General features: G+C 38.0%; 1 protein-coding gene and 2 long non-coding RNA genes across 4 annotated transcripts; 2 read left to right on the top strand and 1 right to left on the bottom strand.

The window, feature by feature from the left end:
• The first annotated feature begins 55 nt into the window (after positions 1 to 55).
• Positions 56 to 17,801, top strand: LOC117952173. Its single transcript, XR_004658333.1, has 4 exons — positions 56 to 65; positions 9,688 to 9,693; positions 16,721 to 16,726; positions 17,725 to 17,801. It is a non-coding gene; the product is annotated as an uncharacterized LOC117952173 (long non-coding RNA).
• Positions 1,028 to 4,072, top strand: LOC117952171 (transmembrane O-methyltransferase homolog). 2 transcript variants are annotated; one of them, XM_034884310.1, is made up of 5 exons: positions 1,028 to 1,238; positions 1,602 to 1,667; positions 2,582 to 2,876; positions 3,370 to 3,566; positions 3,677 to 4,072. In XM_034884310.1, exons 3-5 carry the CDS (start codon positions 2,621 to 2,623, stop codon positions 3,986 to 3,988), a joined length of 765 nt encoding a protein of 254 aa, XP_034740201.1. In that variant the 5' UTR covers positions 1,028 to 1,238; positions 1,602 to 1,667; positions 2,582 to 2,620; the 3' UTR covers positions 3,989 to 4,072. The 2 variants fall into 2 exon arrangements, with proteins under 2 accessions (XP_034740201.1, XP_034740199.1); XM_034884308.1 differs by lacking the exon at positions 1,028 to 1,238 and having other exon boundaries at positions 1,400 to 1,667.
• On the bottom strand, positions 3,608 to 17,416 carry LOC117952172. The gene is made up of 3 exons (XR_004658332.1): positions 17,279 to 17,416; positions 11,192 to 11,198; positions 3,608 to 3,618 (listed from the first exon to the last, which is right to left on the bottom strand). It is a non-coding gene; the product is annotated as an uncharacterized LOC117952172 (long non-coding RNA).
• Positions 17,802 to 18,018: the final 217 nt, after the last annotated feature.

The raw sequence follows: 18,018 nt of genomic DNA on the forward strand, positions 1-18,018 counted from the left end.
GTCAAACACAACAAAGGCTGTCACCTTTTAAAACGATTTCATTCTTCTGTTATTGTTTGTAATGAGTTTGTAAAGTTTAATATTTCATGGATTTCACAAATTCCATTATGGCAGTTAGGTCGGAAACCGTTTTAATCTGAGCATGCGCGATTCAAAACTGCACTCTCCTCACATTGGGCAGTGACACACTGTCCCACTTTAGCCCACGAGAACGAATGTCATTGTTTACAACTTGTGTTACAACTTGGTGTTAACATACACGTGTGTCAGTGTTGTTCCTGCCCATTGGCATCCATTCCAACAGTTGTTTAGGATTTTATTTTGGTTACAAAGCTGATTTGCTTCCGGTAGTAATCTAGCTCTTCCTAGCTAACTTGATGCAGTCGGACTAACAGGATTTGCACATCGCAGTAGGATCCGCTCCAATGGCCCAGAATACACAGAGCAGCGCCGCTCCACCAACAGGCAATGAGGGCAGCAACACACTGGGGATCTCACCCCCACTTTCACTATATGGGGCAACTGAAAGAGTAGAGAGAGTTCACTGATTTAGAGCAAAGGCACCCAAAACAGTCCAGTCATTGATCATATGAGAAAATTAACAAAATATTCCAAATTAATTCATGTAATTTACAAATTATGCTTTTGTCATCTGTGGTCTAAAAGAATTATTGAACTCAAAGCTCAAGTAAAACGTTTAGTATACTTAGTTCCCCTTGTTTCCCCTCTGCCAGGCCGATATAAAGACAGTGTCTGTATGAGTGACATGAAAATCTGTAGATACTAAGGTGGAAAAACTGTTTTTGTTTTAAAGACCTCATGTTGCATTAGAACATTTCTCTTAATGGTAAATTCAATTCCCCCAGTCAGTTAATTCTTAGTTCTTGTTGTCCGGGTCGTTGTTTAGGGTATTTTAGGAGACATATGGGATCCTTTCATATCTCACTAGTGTCCCACATTGTCAGTTGTGTTGCCCACAACTGACAATGCCCACAAGTTGATTTGATTTAAATCAAACGTTTTGCCCTTGTGGTCCCCTTAAGTCCTTTTTAGAGACACACAATTTCAACATTTGTAAGCACTATACAAATCAACATGGAAACCTATCAGTTTCCTAGGTTTGATGACAACAATCAAGACTTTCCCAGGTCCTGTAGACACCTAAATTTGTCCACAGGATTGTAGATATTCTTATATCTTTGCTGACCTCATGTGGAATAATGCAGCAGTACTGGGAAGTGGGAGGAGGAGCTTCAGGCAGGCATTCCGTGTTGTGTTGTGTTGGTGTGTTGTGTTGGTGTGTGTGTGTGTGTGTGTGTGTGTGTGTGTGTGTGTGTGTGTGTGTGTGTGTGTGTGTGTGTGTGTGTGTGTGTGTGTGTGTGTGTGTGTGTGTGTGTGTGTGTGTGTGTGTGTGTGTTTACTCACTCTCCACTCCTCTCTTCTGTTCCTCAGGCTTCTATTTCCTGGATACAAAAGTCAGTTCAGTGTGGTTTTCTTTGTGAACTTTGTCCCAAAATGTCTGCGACTGGGAGCCAATCATGTTTTCTTTTCTTCATTTAGCCGGCTGTTAACATCATGCAGCTCCCCTTCTTGACTCCCAGGAGTGACAGTCCCATCTGTGTTTGACAGGACGTTCTCCTAACCTGGACTGGCAACAGGGTAGGAAGGTAAGTAATACACTTCTGCAATATATGTTATTTTTTCTGTCTGAAGAACTCTGTTCAATGTTCTCATTAAAGTGTTAATTTTCTTTGTTTGAAATGTTTTAATAAGCTGCTAGAATATACAGATCCACATTTTTCTTTTAAACTAAAAGCCATACTCCACCTATATGTATATGACTATGTAACCTTGTTAGAAACATTGTAATTCAGTTGTATATTCAGTCAGTTTTGTTTATTCCAAGATGCAGTAGCCTATAAATCACGGACGTTTGTTTCTGATATTTTAATTGTTGAACAAGTTTGTTGATCCAAAGGGCGGTGGTTGGACTCTCAAAGGATTGTTAAGCGTCCGCGTTCTTCTTCTTCTTCTTCCAGGAGCAGAATATTTCAGTGAAAGCTCTTGTTGTAGTATTTTGTTGGAAGTAAAATATGAAAGCTCTCTGTTTTTCACAAATTATAGTTGGGCATTCCTACATCTAAAAGTGTGTGCTGGGGTGCCAGAGGTTAGTATGTTTAATATAATAATAAGAGAAAACTGTACACAGTAACTTCAGTGTTTAGTGCTGTCATAATGTCCCCAAATCAACTTTGGCACGCCAACATACAGATTTTTTTTTTATTTTCACTTATTTTTTAACCAAAATATAATCAGAAAATATTTCATAATTTATGACAAAAAGCCGGGCATGGCTGTGTACTTAATCTGATGAAAATAAAGGTGGTATTTCTTTGGAACTCTTGATTTCTTTTTAGCACAAATAAGCCAGATTTAATAATAACTGGAACATATAAGCCAACATCAGAATCAGAATAGGCCTAACTAAAATCAAAGTGCTACCAAATGGTTAATTTTTCTCTCTCAGTCATACTTCTCAGATCCACAAACTGATTTTAGATTCTCTGTCTGTCATCCACAGGTTTCAACGGTTCTTCTCGTCTCCCCAAAAGCTTTTAAAATGTGGCTCGTGGTCCTTTCTGTCCCGCTGCTTCCAGCCTTCGTCATGGTATCCAGTCGGTATTGCGTCAATGTTGCCGCGCTGTGGCACCGAGCTCTGGCCTGGGTGCTGAGGCTGGTGCGAGGAAGTGTGTGTGTAAAGAGCACCCATGCCTTTGTGTTTTCCAAATGCACCCACGGCAAAGTCGACAGTGTCCTGGAGACCTTTGACCTTTATGCCAACACACAACCCTCCCTCTGCATCAGCCCACATATTGGTCAGTACACATTACATCACTTTATTTACCAAGTGCATTAGTTACAGTTACAAGACAGCCTTTATGATAGCAGTACGGAAGGTTTCTGTTAAAATCTTCCAGATCATTACTTTAAAACTCTTTGTAACTCTTGAAAAAAACTGTACACTCGGAATTTAGTATTTCACCCAACTGTGTCACGTAATATTGTTTCTATCATCTTACATCCAACAGCATCTCTTTCAGCCTTAAGTTCCTTACCTTATGATAATAATACACCACTTGGTTTTACTGTTACTGTATTCTGCCCACAGGTAATGCAATCCAAAAAACATTGATTTTGGATGCATCTTGTTTGAAAATTCATGTCCACAGTGTAACAAACTGTGCTCTATGTACAAATAAAATCAGTGTTCAGGTCCATAATTAGTAACAGATATGAGAAGGATATGTCAAGTCCTCATCAAGCCGCTGAAGGAATCAGCACCACAACTGTTCCAGTCATCTCTCCTAGGTGAAGCATTGGATTCAGTGGTGAGGCGTGTCTTTCCCTTGCGGGTGTTGGAGCTGGGGATGCACTGTGGCTACAGTTCTGTCCGCCTGCTGCGTCTGCTGCCCTCTGCTGGCAGACTGATCACAGTGGAGCTGGACCCACTCACAGCAGAGCTAGGGGAGGAAATCATACTGGTGGCTGGCTTCAAACACTCCCAGGTATGATGAGCGTTTTACTTTACTGCTCTCAAATGAAAGACAAAGTAGATAACTTACCACTTTTAACAAGAAAGCAAAAAAGGGAACTGAGGGATTCTGATTCTTTGCAGTTCCAGGTGTTGACATCTAGCTCAGCTGAGGCCATCTTAACTTTAAGTTCAGTTCTTGAGCTTAATCAAGAAGCTAGTGAAGGGCTCAATCTGGTACTGATGGACCATGACCCCCAGCAGTACCTTCCAGACCTGCTGGCTCTGGAGAGAGAGGAGCTCCTCTGCCCCTCTGGCTGTTCCATCCTTCTGATCTACAGGAACCAAAGAGCCGGAGATCTCAGAGAAATCCTGAGTTACATCAGTGCAAGGGCCGACTGCTACTGCATCCAATCAAAGCTTCATTTCATGACGGAGATTTTCTACCAGAGGTAAAGTATAAGGGTAGATAGGATTAGCAGAAAGTAAAGATGTGGCTATGTGTTTTCAGGTTGTGTGGACTATCTCAATAGTGTTAAATACTTATTGTTATTAGAGGATAACATTTTTTTTATTATTTCTGTCCAATTTCTCAAACTGTACTTTTTTTTGGATGACTCAAAGAAACAAAAATGCAACTATTTTAAGTTAGATGTATTTCACTATTGTATGTAAAACAGTTCCCATGCTATAAATTACTTAATAATTTTAAACATCTAATGGTATTACTGAAAATAACCAACCAAACCAGTTAAACATAACAATTACAATAACACACAGGTAGAAGAGATATGAAATACTACTTCTGTTGGTAATGTTAAAATCACAAAGCTACTTGCACAATTACTTCTCACAACCAAAGCAACAAAGAAACGAGTAGATGTCGAGCACAGTTTAACCACTTGAGGGCGCTCTCTGCTTTTTAAAAGAAAAGGAACTGAGGCATTGAACTGGGTTTGACAAAGCAAGCCTTTAAAGGGAGATGCCACCCATTTAAAGAATGGCACGTTATTTTTGCACGACACCTCAATAAATACTTGTAAACTTCCTTTTTTTTGTTGTAAACTGCCATTTAACCTTTGAATTTGTGATATACTGTAACTACACCTTATGTTTTCTGATTTGTTCATGACGAAAAATGATGATTCATAGCAACAGACGTGTTGTGATGCCCACTCCCTCTTGTGCACGTTGTGATATTTACTTCTAGACCCCAATGTTAATGGTTAACGGTCAATTATAAATAAAGGATTTTTGGGGAAATTGATCCTGCTCGTTTTCCCCTCCTCTTTTTACAAACATCAGCGTTTCTGCACAACATGGCCATGTCATTAAATGTTTCAGCATGCATTGCATTTTAAATGAGGAGAATCACTGTTGTCCTGTGGGTAGAGCTCAGGCAGTTTTCCCAATTTGCCTCTAATGGCACTGCTGAGCCTTTCATAGCAGCTGGAAAGCCATAACATGGTTTAGAGACAATTTAGTGCAGCATTTCAATAAATAAAATTGGTGCAAAAGCAGAATTTAATTAAATGCACTATTTTCAGGAGCCTAGGGGTGGGTCTAAAATCAAGGTCATTATTGTCACAATGCGATGAATATTAAATTGTACAAGTTTAGAGAGCATTCTGTAGTTCATTAGAGATGGGTAGAAAAAGAGAGTCAGGTGAAATGCTGTACATTCTCAGCTTCTATAAATACATGACATTGTCAGGGATAAAAGCTTTGTAAATCCTTCTAGATTCAGTGTTCATCATGGTGAATATCTCCACAGAGCACAACGGGTAATGGAGCTGAAAAATGTTGACGAGCTGCATGAATACTTCATAATCTCATACATGGATCATTATTTGCACAGCAGGGGAAGTGGCGATTGCATTTGCTGAACATAGAAAGTAACAGGAAAGGCAAATGGGTTGTGTATTCTCCCCAATTGGTAATTCTTTTATTGAGAGCCGCAGAAGCATAAACAACCAAGTGATTAGTATACAAAGTTAGTCTCATAATCAGTATCAAAATACAACAACTTAAATTCCAAATTAAGACGTGTGCCATTTGGAAAATAAAGGTGACGCCCACTCTGAGGAAGTGATTGCCTGCATGAAAGTCAAAGTACTGAAAAATTATTATTGCTAATTAGCAATCTGGAACTTTTCACTAAGAAAATAATCACATTGAAGGTGGGTGTAATCATCTGTGGGGGTTTTTTCATCCACTTAGTGCAATTTGTGTTTTGGAATGAAAGAACTCAAGTCAAAGATTCATATTTTAAGTCAATCAATATTTACTGCAAGTTTCTGAATCAGCGTATACCAGTTTTTGAATTATGACTTTATATTTATATTGAATAAAGACTCAACTTCTTTCTGAACCCTAATTTAGATGTTACACAAGCGCAAAGAAAAGCTGAGTTATTTGTTGGTTGCATGTATTTTGTATTTCTGTTAGCCTGTCATGCTGTTTATGTTAACTACATATTTGGCTGCATTTGGTTTTTAACAAACTGTAATTCACTTACACTCTCAGGCATTTTAGAGACACTAGCAGAATTTTAATACTTTTAGCCGCACTCAGCATGTCCCAAAGTGGTCAGTGTGTATGTATTTACATAAAGAAGACCAACGTAATGATTGCTCATTAGCTTAAGCCACCATCCCAGCCCAGAGTCTCCCGTCTTCCTACAACACAACTATTAAAGCCAAGTTGTGGTCAATTTCTCAGCTGTCAGAGGTGATTTACATTTGCCCTTGAGTACCAGTGTACACAACGATGTACAATCATCATAAACACCATGCTCTATGACCACTCTAACCTTTGCCTCTTCCTCCAATTTCCCAAAAAATTCCTTCTTTAATGGGTTTAATTTCTGAGATCCCCCTTTATCAAGCTTTGAACTGCTCTCTGTACTACGGATGCTGGAGAGCTGATGTAAACACAGCTTTCAATTATAAATCAAACTCTAAAAGAGCCATGCTCCGCTGCCCTCGGGCCCTCTGCATAAAGGTCCAGCCTTCATACCCTAACACCCCACTTTGCACTGCTGGGAACAGCTATTCAGTGGCTATGATCCTCAAAGTTAAGCGGAGAATGTTATGCTCATCTTTTGGATGTGTTAGCTGTTATACCATCTATCATTCTATTGAGGTTTGACCTATATCTTATCTATTTATTCTTTTGTCTTAGTTTTTTGTGTAGCATTGTTAGAGGTACCTGAGGCCTAAGAATGATTGTTGTTTTTATTTTGCACAGGACCAATAAAGAACCTTGAATCTTACTGGATTTTCGTCATAGTATTGTAGTGCTGAATCAATACCCTGTAACTGTAACTTCCACAACTTTCTGGTTTGATGACAGAGGGAACAAGATAAGGGGATAGACCAGATAAGAAGCAAGACACATTAAATAAGAATGTAAGCAGTAAAAAAACTAAATATAATAATACATAGACTGAACTACATAATACATGGTTTGTCACTTTAGCCCACAAACTCGAATAAATAACGTCGGCTGAATGATATTGTTTGTCAGTTACTTTAAAAATGTAAAAAAATGAATAGTTTCTTGATCTGCCACCTCTATGCTTATTAATCACGTAATTGAATTGGTTATGCTTGTCGATTGGGGTTAGGAAAAGACCATAGTTGGGTTTTTAAAAATACTTCACTTAAGTTGAGTCTTCCTCATGAAAAAGGAAGAAACTGCAAATACTACTTAGTTAAACCTGCATTAACATATGTTTTGGCAATTTGTGGGCAGAAGAAACCAGCTAGAAATACAACATTGAGGTATTATTTTAGGCAAACAGTTGCCTGTTTCCAGGAGATTAGGAGCAACATTATCATTGATTTGAAGTCAAATAAAGCAAAATGAAGCAAAGCAAATGGAAGTTCAATATTCAATCTACTTTTAGGACTATTTGGTCTCCACCAGTGCCAAATGTCTCTTTAGCTAGTCTCTAACTGTGTCTTTCTGCCACATGGTGCTGAGCAGGTATATGGTGGTCACTGTTGACGTTTGTCGAAGCTTCTTTCACTGAACCAGCTACCTGCTGTGCCTGGAAATGATGGGGATGAGAGCAGTGAGAGAGAGGCAAAACAGTGAAGTTGTGGGTCGGAAAAAACAAAACAATTGGTTCAAAGACACTGAAACGCTTCATTTGGCTGAGTGGAGCTGTCAGGTTATTTTAAACATAGGTAATTTTGAGCATTTGAGCAACCAACTTTGACCCACTGTCAATTTGTGAGGCCAGTCTCCAAGTGTATCCCCCTTCATAAAGTCACCCAGAGTTCACAAGACAAATAACCTGAAGCTGTTTTATACCGTCAGTGGTGAAAAAGTGTGAAATTGACATGACATATAAAAACAAATCTTCAACCACAAACACTGTATATTGTGATCAGTGAAAACAAAGGATCTGTGAAGGGCCTCCTCTGTGTCACAACATGTTAGTCTTAACTGAGGTGAATTTTCTCAATCTACAATATTTTCTTTTTGTGAACTGGCCTACGCCTGCATCACAACAATCTCCTATCTGTTGTGAAAATGTGTTGGTTAACTATTTGGTTTTTACATTTGTGTGTCTAATAGCAGCGTAAGTAACATGTTTACAACAAAGTCATTTTAAATTCATGCCATGTTTCTTCTCAGGCAGTGAAGGAACAAAGCCTTCCCCTCTGCGTCTGGTTCAACAACTAGAGTGGGCAGAGTCAGTGGAGAAAGGAGACACTTGATGGCCTCTCCAGAGACCAAGAGACTTCTATATTTGGTACATTGTAATAGCCACACACACACACACACACAAACAGAGTTCATAATGTTCACTTCAGGGTTGGGCAACGATGTCACTTGGTTTCTATGATGTCGTCTTTTCAGGGGTCAGGACACAGCCTGATTTTAAGACAGCCTGCTGTTTACCTTTGATAAGTTACAGTTGTTTATAATAGAGCTAGCTGTGTATGTACATATATTGGCTTCGATGACTTTATAAATTAAACTAGACTTAATAATTTCACTTGATATAGGCTACTTGCTTGTCCTGGCCCTATACCCTGTTTTCATTCACACTTTATCCATATTTCAATTATGAATGGGCTCTGGTTACATGATAATATGCTACATGGAAGAGATTATTTGCAGTATAATTAAAGATTAAAACTGATCGATTAAATAGCTCAACAATGTTTTCTAAACGGTATTGCTGTGAGAGATACATCCTGTAGGCGATATATGACTTTTACCTTTTACATTGGACATTTATTTAAACAGTTGATAAAGGAAGGTTCAATGAAGCCATGATCACATGTAGGAGGTCTGTTGCTTTACTTCATAAATTTCTGATGAGTGTCAGCTACTGAAGAATGAAAACACTCAACTTTTCTCGTTTAATCTGTGGTGGGATTTGACAATGTGAAGTGATTCTACCACCCGCCTCTGACCCAGACTTCAACCTATAACACACACACACACACACACACACACACACACTAGTGTCCCTGTGGAGAGCGAGAAGATTGAGAGAAAATAGACCTCCCACCGTGGGGTTTCTTAAGAGGGTTGAAGCCTCTCAGAATGTACTTTCTCCACTACAGGTTGAAGTGACCTCCTACGCGTGAGATTTTCATTTCTGGGGAGAAGAAAAACATGTCCACAGTCCATGTCTCATACTTCAGACATTAAGAGCACTTACATGGGGCTGAGGGAAAATTGGACAAGCATTACAGTTGTCCTCAGACGTTTTCATTATGACATGAAATGGAGAACACATGGCTTCATTAAACATCTTGTAGAGCGGGTCAGAGCCTATTCAACCTGTTTTATTGTTACAGTTTTCCGTCTGAAACTGTACAGTAAGTAAACGCTTAATTGTATAGGTCAATATTAATTTTTATTATTTAGCATCATTAAGATTTTGATTTATTTCAGAAACTGTTTCTATTCTATTTCATTCTTCTTCCAAAGCCAATTATAGACTATAATGTCAAGGATTGGAAAAAATGGTTTGCCGTCAGTTTTAAAACTGTATAGTAGTACAGTACAGTAGAAGAGTAGCACAATTTAGTACCAAGCTACCAACACACGAAACCTGATAATAGCCTATACAAGCTTGACTGCTAGATGCGCTAATCATCTTAAATGTTAGCTTGCATAACACCTAGCTAATTGTCTATACATTTCCATAATTATCATGTTACATAATTGGATAATACTACCACATGACCTTTGTTGCATGCCTTTTCCCCTCTCTCTCTTCCCCACATTTCCTGTCTATCAGTTGTCAGATAAAGGCAAAAAATGCCCCCACCCTAATCAGGTGTAAGCTGAGATAGCATTCACTTTAAATGTACACTACAACAGCTACTTGCTAATGGATTGCCTAATACAGGGACATTCCTAACTGTGTTCAGTGTTCAGTGTTTGCATACAAAATAAAATTGACTTATATTGCAAGGGGAATGTCATTTTGTGTCATTCTTTATACTGCGATGCCTTTTCAAATTCCAAAAAGTAATCAACACAGTTATTACGATATATTGTGACAATACAGAGGGAAAAAAGGTATTCTGCTCAGCCACTGGGCCCATATACAATAGGACAGAGGACGACAGAGACATAGGACAGAAAGAGAGGGTCGATAAGGGAATTGAAGAGGGAATACTCTTGGTGAAGAATGCAATTGCCTCAATAAACGTACATTGACAGGGCATCTTAATACCATTGACCTTTTATGTATTAGTCAAGCATTTGCTTGGCCCACCAGATCTGAAAAACAGATAGTGTTTCCATACTGTGTGTGTTTCTCTGAATGTAGCCAAATGTTCATTCTCTTGTTCAGTATAGATTGGACTTGACTGTTTTATTAATGGATCAATTCTGTTTCTGCATGATCAACCTTTCAAAGCCCACTAAGAGTGTATTGATTTCAGCACAAAATACACAAAAAAAGGTTGGTTGGAGGGATGTGAATCATCGATCTATAAGTTGCCAGGGAAATAGGAAATGAATTGCCACAAAAGAACTCTCAAAGATGAGCGGAGGAGTGGAATATTTGATTAAAGCGCACAGTGCACATTCTCTGACACGTACTGTATCTTTATCCCTAATTTAACACAGGAAGTTGATCTGTGAAATCAAAGGTGCTACATGTAATTTAATTAATTGCATTTATTTTAAGACCTCTGTGTAGTTGGTGCTGACAGACAGCAAATACAATCACACGTAAAGTCAGTCCTTTGTCTTCTGATTTACAACTAGAACTGTACCCTTGAATTGTGTGGTAGAAAAACAAAACTGGCCACAATTGTTTTGCAATGTGACTCCAGTCATATTCATCTTACCGTGTGCTGTCTCCATATTTATCTATCAGTATGAGCTAGTTTCTGGCTACCAAGACTAAACAAGAAAATTGATCTTTAGCCTGTCTGTAGCAGCTTTCTGGGATACTATATTCAAAGCACAGTGGTGCATTAAACTGAATACTTGTGTCAGCATGCTCAAATGCTTACAGTTTAGCAGGTATAATTTGGTTTGGCATTTTAACATGCACACATTAACAAATGAACGCTAAACACTAAGTTAAGGCTGATGTGAATGTTATTAGTTTCGGTGGTATTTGATCAAAAACAAAAGTATTAGAAAAATTAGTTAGTAGGTAGTAGACACACTTGACCTACTGATGGTGCTAAAGAAAAGGTTACAGTGAGGGATCACTAAAGTTATAAGAATTCATCCTCTGGGGACCATGAATGTTTGTATTGAATTGCATGGCTAGATATAAAGCCAAGGAAATACCAAAGCAAGTAGGATTCATCTTCTAATGTCAACGGATCTCTGTACAAAATGTTATGGCAACCCCTCAAATGGTTGAGATATTTCAGTCTGGACCAAAGTGGTGGCTTGACAGACAGACAGACAGACAGACAGACATTGCCATCCTTAGAGCTGCTTGCAGGTGTTGGTGGATATAGTCATTTTGTAAAAAAAGTCTGGTCTTAGACTTATTATAATATTCTTAAAGTGTGTTCCCAGTTTAAAAAAAGAAGCATGGAGTCAGATTGAGTTTATACTAAATGACCAAATTAAAAGAACATATATTCCTCCTAATGTTGTGAATTTCCCTTAAATCATTTTATCATATTTTTTTTTTAATATTTAATATATATCCCACACATGCTCCGTCCTGCCCCTACAAGAACAGGTCATAATGACCTTATTTCAAAATGGAGAGTAATTCCAACAAACTGCCATGGGTGGAGTAGAAACAGTTATGAAGCCACTGAGTTTATTTCCCATGAGTGTATTACTGCTGAAGTAGCCATAGATATATTATGCCTCGAAGCAGAATAAGCATCATGTGATCCATATCTGTTTTATGATAGTTAGTAGTGCCACAGCATCATATGAAATTTAAATTGCATTGTTCTTTCATTTCTGACCAATACACTCGAATTGAGGCCATCTCTAAGAATTCCTAATAGCAGAAACTCCCTTCCAGGGCCCTCGCTGATTTCTTTTCCCCGTCTCTTCTATTTGCTTTGTATTTTGTGTGATTACTGTTGAGATTCCCCTGCACGCAGTCCCTAATAGCTGCTGTGAATGTCTAATCTGATGCATCGCCATGGTCTCTTTCATCTTATTTGAAAATGGAGGACAAATGCTCCTCAATCCCCCTATGTAGACCATCGTTTTATAAGCCCACATGAGAAAAAGAGGCAACTTTGCTTGTTGTACAAATGGACTTTTCATTAAGACACAGAATGGGTTTGGGTCACAGCAGCAGCAGAGCTGATCAAATCTCAAACAATGGAACAGCTTGCAGACCTGGAGCGAGGTCCATTTAGAGGCTGTTTTCTTTGTTACTGATGTGAATCCAGGTGTGTATGTGTGAGTGTGTTTGCTTGTGTGCCTATTTTGGCTAGATGTGAAATGAGAAAGGGTGTGATCTGATGCATTACGTACTGTGTGTTGCGCTGAAATGTGATCATTAGTTGATTATTATAGAAGGTCATAAAGATGACACTTATGTTTTTCTCATTGTCTGATGTCTCATTCATCTTAATGTAACTTGCAATTTGTAAAGATCATCAAGTAAAATGTTTCCATGTAATCACAAAATATTGTAAATATATGATATATTGACATTACTTCATAATTTCCTGGAAACCAGGAAAAAGACAGCTAGCCTGGCTTGAGTCGAAGCTAACCAAACTAGTATGCCTCTCGAAAGCTTACTAATGAACACATTACAGTATATCTTGTTTGTTTGAACTGTACAAAACACAAGTGTACAGTAAAAGTGTGGCTTCATGGAGAGTAAGTTTCTTCACTGGGAGCAGCGGCTTCCTGCAGCAGGCTCCGCAGGTGACCTCTGAGAAACGGTGACAATTTCGGTATGTCACCTCTCCCACCAACAAACAGTCCTGCCCATAATAGCCTATTAATTTGCAAATTGTCATTCATAAACTTTGGTTTGTGGTTGGCAAAGTGTGTTACCTTTGGACAGAGCCAGGAACATTATGAGCTGTATTTCCTGTTTCCTGTATTAACGCTTAATCTAGGTAAACTGGCTTTAACTTTATATCTTTTCTGCAAAGACATGACAGTGGTATCAACCTTCTCATCAAACTCTCAGCAGGAAAGCGAGTAGCCCCTACAAGTGGCCTTCATAAAGTTAATACTCACTAAAACCATTTAGCTTTCAATCATATCAAACTTTTAATCAGTAGAAATGTATTTTCCCAGTTGTCACGGAACAGTGGATGTTTAAATTTCAGCTTTTAGTCCATGTTGGCTTAACAGCTGAGGTTCAAAGTAAATTTCTGACCTTGAAAAGAGCAGTTGAGAAAACAATCTTACCACATAGTCCATTTAGCAGCTGTTCTACGGCTTTCAACCTGCTGCCCTTTCCCAAATGTTCTATACTGTGATTTGTAGTTGAAAACGTGTGTTCTGTCCTTTGTTCTTTGGCGTTCACAGTGTGCAATAACAAGTAGAGCATGACAACAACATGCAATGTTAATTTGGATTTGTTTTTGTAACTTAGAATCCTGCTAAATTTGCTGCTGTCAGATTATTTCGCTATTTTAGGCTCAAGCTCATGTAATTGCTAGTATCAGAATCAGTCTGAGTCCAGGTACATTTACCATAACACCATAATATTCTGCTGTGTGCCCAGTGGCACAGCTGTGTTTGGTACAATAACATTAGATTTATTTTTACTATCTCTCTGTCCTCCATTTCATGGCCATTAGGCTGTAAGCGTGCTGAGCGCAGAGAAGAAAAAACCATTCAATCCAAAATGTTCCCTTTATTCCACAGATAGTTCTTGTATGTAGATCTTGGATAAGAAAACAAATAGGTATATGAGGTTAACGTGACATTAAGACATTAAGTGCTTAGAGGTTGTAAATCAGACACTGATTAAATCTGTCTAGGCCAGAGTTGTCCATTTGCCTCAAGTGTAAAACTGACCTGATTTGGGTGATTCTCCTGACAGGTCTGTTTATCACTGCTGGTGGAAGTGTGTTGTGGCACATTTCACGCCATTAAAGCTATCCGTGGGTCTATTATACTTGAAAGATACAGTATCCTTGATAGCACTTACATGATCTGGGGACAACATTTTAACTGTAAATGGTGAGCATCACATTTTGTTGGCGGCATCTTCCCAGGATAAGGAAAAGTGGGAGTTGGTGGTTAGCATCTGCTTTCTTCTTATGTGGTGCTTTCTAAAAATATGTTTCTCTTTGCTGAGTTTTATCTTTTTGTAAAACACAGATTTAAATAAAAGAACGCTCTACACACTTTGTTCTTTTCTCTCTCGCAGCATTTCACCAGGCAAGTGCTTTTTCTTCCTTTGGAAAAGTCAGACGTGTCAAGGCTAGTTTAAAACAGAATACTTGTCCTCCTAATTTCTTTCCCCTCTGTGCTGCTGGGAAGCATAAGGTCACAGTGCAACAGTATCTCAGATTCCCCTTTAATCAAGTAGATGTGGAAATAAAATGTTTTAATAAATCGATGCACTTAGAGCCCTAAAACCTTTATTAGTAGATGTCAAGCTAGGTGAAACATTGTTTGCAGGTGAAGTAGTACTTCTTTTTTGTTGACCAAACAATACAAGTTATGGTGCTCCATTTCTAATGTGAAAGAAGCATTGTAGATTTGGAATGTAGTCTCAGGAGTTGAATGTAGTGTGAATTAGACATGGCACCCAGGGTAAAGTTAATCTTTGTATCTTTTTCGCTACCTGCAGCAGATAATGTCCTGCTACAATAGAATAGCAACCATGCATTCAGCATTAATAATATTATATTCATACATAAAGCACCTTCAGAAAATAGCACTTTTATACATGCACACTGTTTCTGAAAACCATTGATAGATTTTGAACAAAAGCTTTTTGATTGTGTAATACCACTAGCACTTTGGTAGCTGTAATTTTAAAATGTGTAAGGAGTTCAGGCTCAGTGGACAAGTGAAGAAGTTTAATGACAACCTATCAAATAACCAAATCTTTACTTTCCCCTGATCTTTATTCAAGGTACTTTGTGTGCCCAGCCCTGAGTCCCTCTTATTTTCTAATTCTGACAATAAAGCTGCTGGGCAGAAAGAGGGAAAGAATATGAGTATCATACACCCATCCCAATAACACCCAGAAATATTGTACTTTCATTTAAACATAATCAACATTCTTATACCAACAATGGATCCAAATGAATTGCGTATAGGTTGTATAGTGATATAGCCACAGAGAATAATCACCCCACTCTGCAGTTCGCCTCAGCTTTAAAGAGCTTCATACCGTTTCAGCTCATTGCTTTTCTTCACTCTGTTGCAGCTTCTATTTGTCATTTAAGTTATTAAAATATATTTTTTTGTTTTTTTAAATAAAAACTCTTTCCAGTGTAGCTACAGTGTATCTCGACATAAAGCAGGTTACAGTTGTAATGTTTCCAAGTTTAGCCTTGCTCCCATGAGTAAAAATAGCTGTGCTGATATACAAACTGACCTTTTAACATAACAAGTTGTCATTGGCACAGCAATGTTTTTCTGCACTGGCTTGTAGGTTTTCAACTTAACCGCATGCATAGTCTTTTTATAGCTCCTGAAAGGCAACTGTAAGATTGTGTTAGAGAGCAGCTACATGAATCCAATCAACTGTTCATTGTATAACAGCTCGTTTAGTATTCACAAAGCATTTGGAATCACACTGCATCCTGTCGTCACAAGTAGAATATGGGGCTCAACCTTGTTTTTATATTATTCGCATTGCTACACATTATAATATGTTTTATAGCTATTCTTGTCAAGTGCAGACAACATAATAACTTGTAGACATTCAGGAAGACGGAAGCTACAATAATGAGACCACTCTACATGCATACTGTGTATTTTGCGCTGTTAGTTCTTGGATTCAAGATGCAAATTGGATCCAACAAAGCCTTAAGAGTCACCTAACGAACCTCTTAATGCAAGCTTTGATTGCGTTTCACTTGTCATAAAAAGGGATTTGAAAGCCCTTCTGCCTGCATTAAATCTCCATAATGAAGCAAGACAAAAATGGCATGGATATTAGCACATGGATTACAATTTTTAATCGGCTGAGGCTCATTATGTTGAAGCTCATGGGCAGGAGAGATTTCTCAGGAGAAATTTCTGTATTTCTTTTAATACTGGACTTCAAATCTGTTGTTAAGTATGATAAGACGGGATGTTGCTGTGGTTGTGTGTGTGTGTGTGTGTGTGGGTGGGGGGGGGGCATAGCTAGGCTGGGAGAACTCAAAATAATGTTAAAAACCTATTCAAGTGAAACTTTCATGCCATGGTACCTTTAAAGCTATAGAGCAAAGTTTCTGTCGCACCCATGAGCGATGATGGGGTTTTGGCGTGTCCACATGATACAAGCCTTACGTGACAGCGCACATGTCCCCACCCTCCTCCACGCAGTTACTTGTAGCCAAGGAGGACACAGAGGATTAAAAAATGATGGACTCTTCAGAAGAGGTAATCATCTTCATTCCAACTTCTGCGTGGGAAAGTCACCGGACGCCACAATCTTCTGAACACAGCCATACCGAGAAATACAGAGAGCGGTGTCTGGAGCTGATAGTCTTAATTAGCTTTGTAGCAACTCATTTGGAAATGGCTTGAATGTAACAATATTAATTAATATCAAAAAGTTATGCACTAAAGCTTTAAGTGAATAAATAGTAAATTTCTAAAGAGCAATTTTTGAAGGGGACACAAATAATATTGTGGTCAGCCACAATTATACTGGTAGAGGTTATGTGTACACAGACAAAAGCCTTAATACTATCATTAGTGTAGCATGGAGATGGTACCATTATCCTTCTTTTCAGTGTTTCTCTTGATTTTATGAAAAAGCTGACTAAATTATCCAAAATATTCTTCTTTAAAACCATTTATTTTTAAGTTTACACTCAAGCCAAAAAATACATTTAACATAATGAATTATTTAAAAAAAAATGCGCCATAGAAAACAATATAATGCTTTTGTACAATTGTTAAATTAGATTATCATAATATAAATTAGTGAGCCACTGGTAAAGCTCATCTGCTCACCCTGACAAATACCTCAATATTGATACCACAGAGATAAAATAAATAATAAATCAATATTGACACAATGAGATTTTTGATAAATAATCATCAGTAATGTGGATATGATAACTAAGTGGGTAAAGGCGAATAATAGAACAGTTACAACAGTCTGGTAAGTAATGACATCACTGTAATGCAGCCTTTAAAACCAGGAAAAGGCAACACTTATGCCATGTTACGATATTATAATATCCCAAATCTAAGACGATATCTAGTCTTATGTCACAAAATCGATATAATATCAATATATTACCCAGCTCTGCGATCACATTATAAGTATTAATTGATCTTGCATCCTCCAAATAAACATTAGGTTTCATCTGGGACAGAGAATATATATTTAACATGCAGCCAACCCACTGGTCAACCATTTAACATCACATTGAGCCAAACACAACTGTAAATCTTCAATATTTACCCTAGTATCAGTTCACACATAACTTTAGGCTTATTGCCATGTTAATTTTATGTGTAGTGGGTGCATTTCTGTCCAACAAGCTGTTTAAACAAGCTAGGTAACGTTACAATATATTACACTAACATAGGAAACTTTTTTACCTTGACTAAAATATCAGTTACTCAGCATCATTTCTACTTGAGAAAAGAACAACTTCATCCAATGTTAGTGTGAATAAAATAGCCTTGAACAGCCTGCTTACTACAATAAACAATTAACGTTACTAGCAGGATGTTCTCTTGTGACTTTTGTGTAAAGCAGGCAGTGGACCAAACCACCGTGAGGCAAGGGAGGGGGGACTAAAAATGTTTCTAAACTTAAAAAGCTTGTTTTGGGGTTTGAATTGTTTTACTACTTACACAGATATATTAAGTATACATCATTGTGTTATTTACAACACACAGGATGTTTT

This window comes from Etheostoma cragini, chromosome 10 (assembly GCF_013103735.1).
Source record: "Etheostoma cragini isolate CJK2018 chromosome 10, CSU_Ecrag_1.0, whole genome shotgun sequence".
Classification (NCBI taxonomy): domain Eukaryota; kingdom Metazoa; phylum Chordata; class Actinopteri; order Perciformes; family Percidae; genus Etheostoma; species Etheostoma cragini.

Excerpts from the sequence above, each read along its gene's own strand:
- LOC117952171 (XM_034884310.1), top strand. The coding sequence starts at position 2,621 with ATGTGGCTCGTGGTCCTTTCTGTCCCGCTGCTTCCAGCCTTCGTCATG. Across the intron at positions 2,877-3,369 it reads CTGCATCAGCCCACATATTG|GTGAAGCATTGGATTCAGTG; the intron begins GTCAGTACACAT and ends CATCTCTCCTAG. Across the intron at positions 3,567-3,676 it reads CTGGCTTCAAACACTCCCAG|TTCCAGGTGTTGACATCTAG; the intron begins GTATGATGAGCG and ends GATTCTTTGCAG.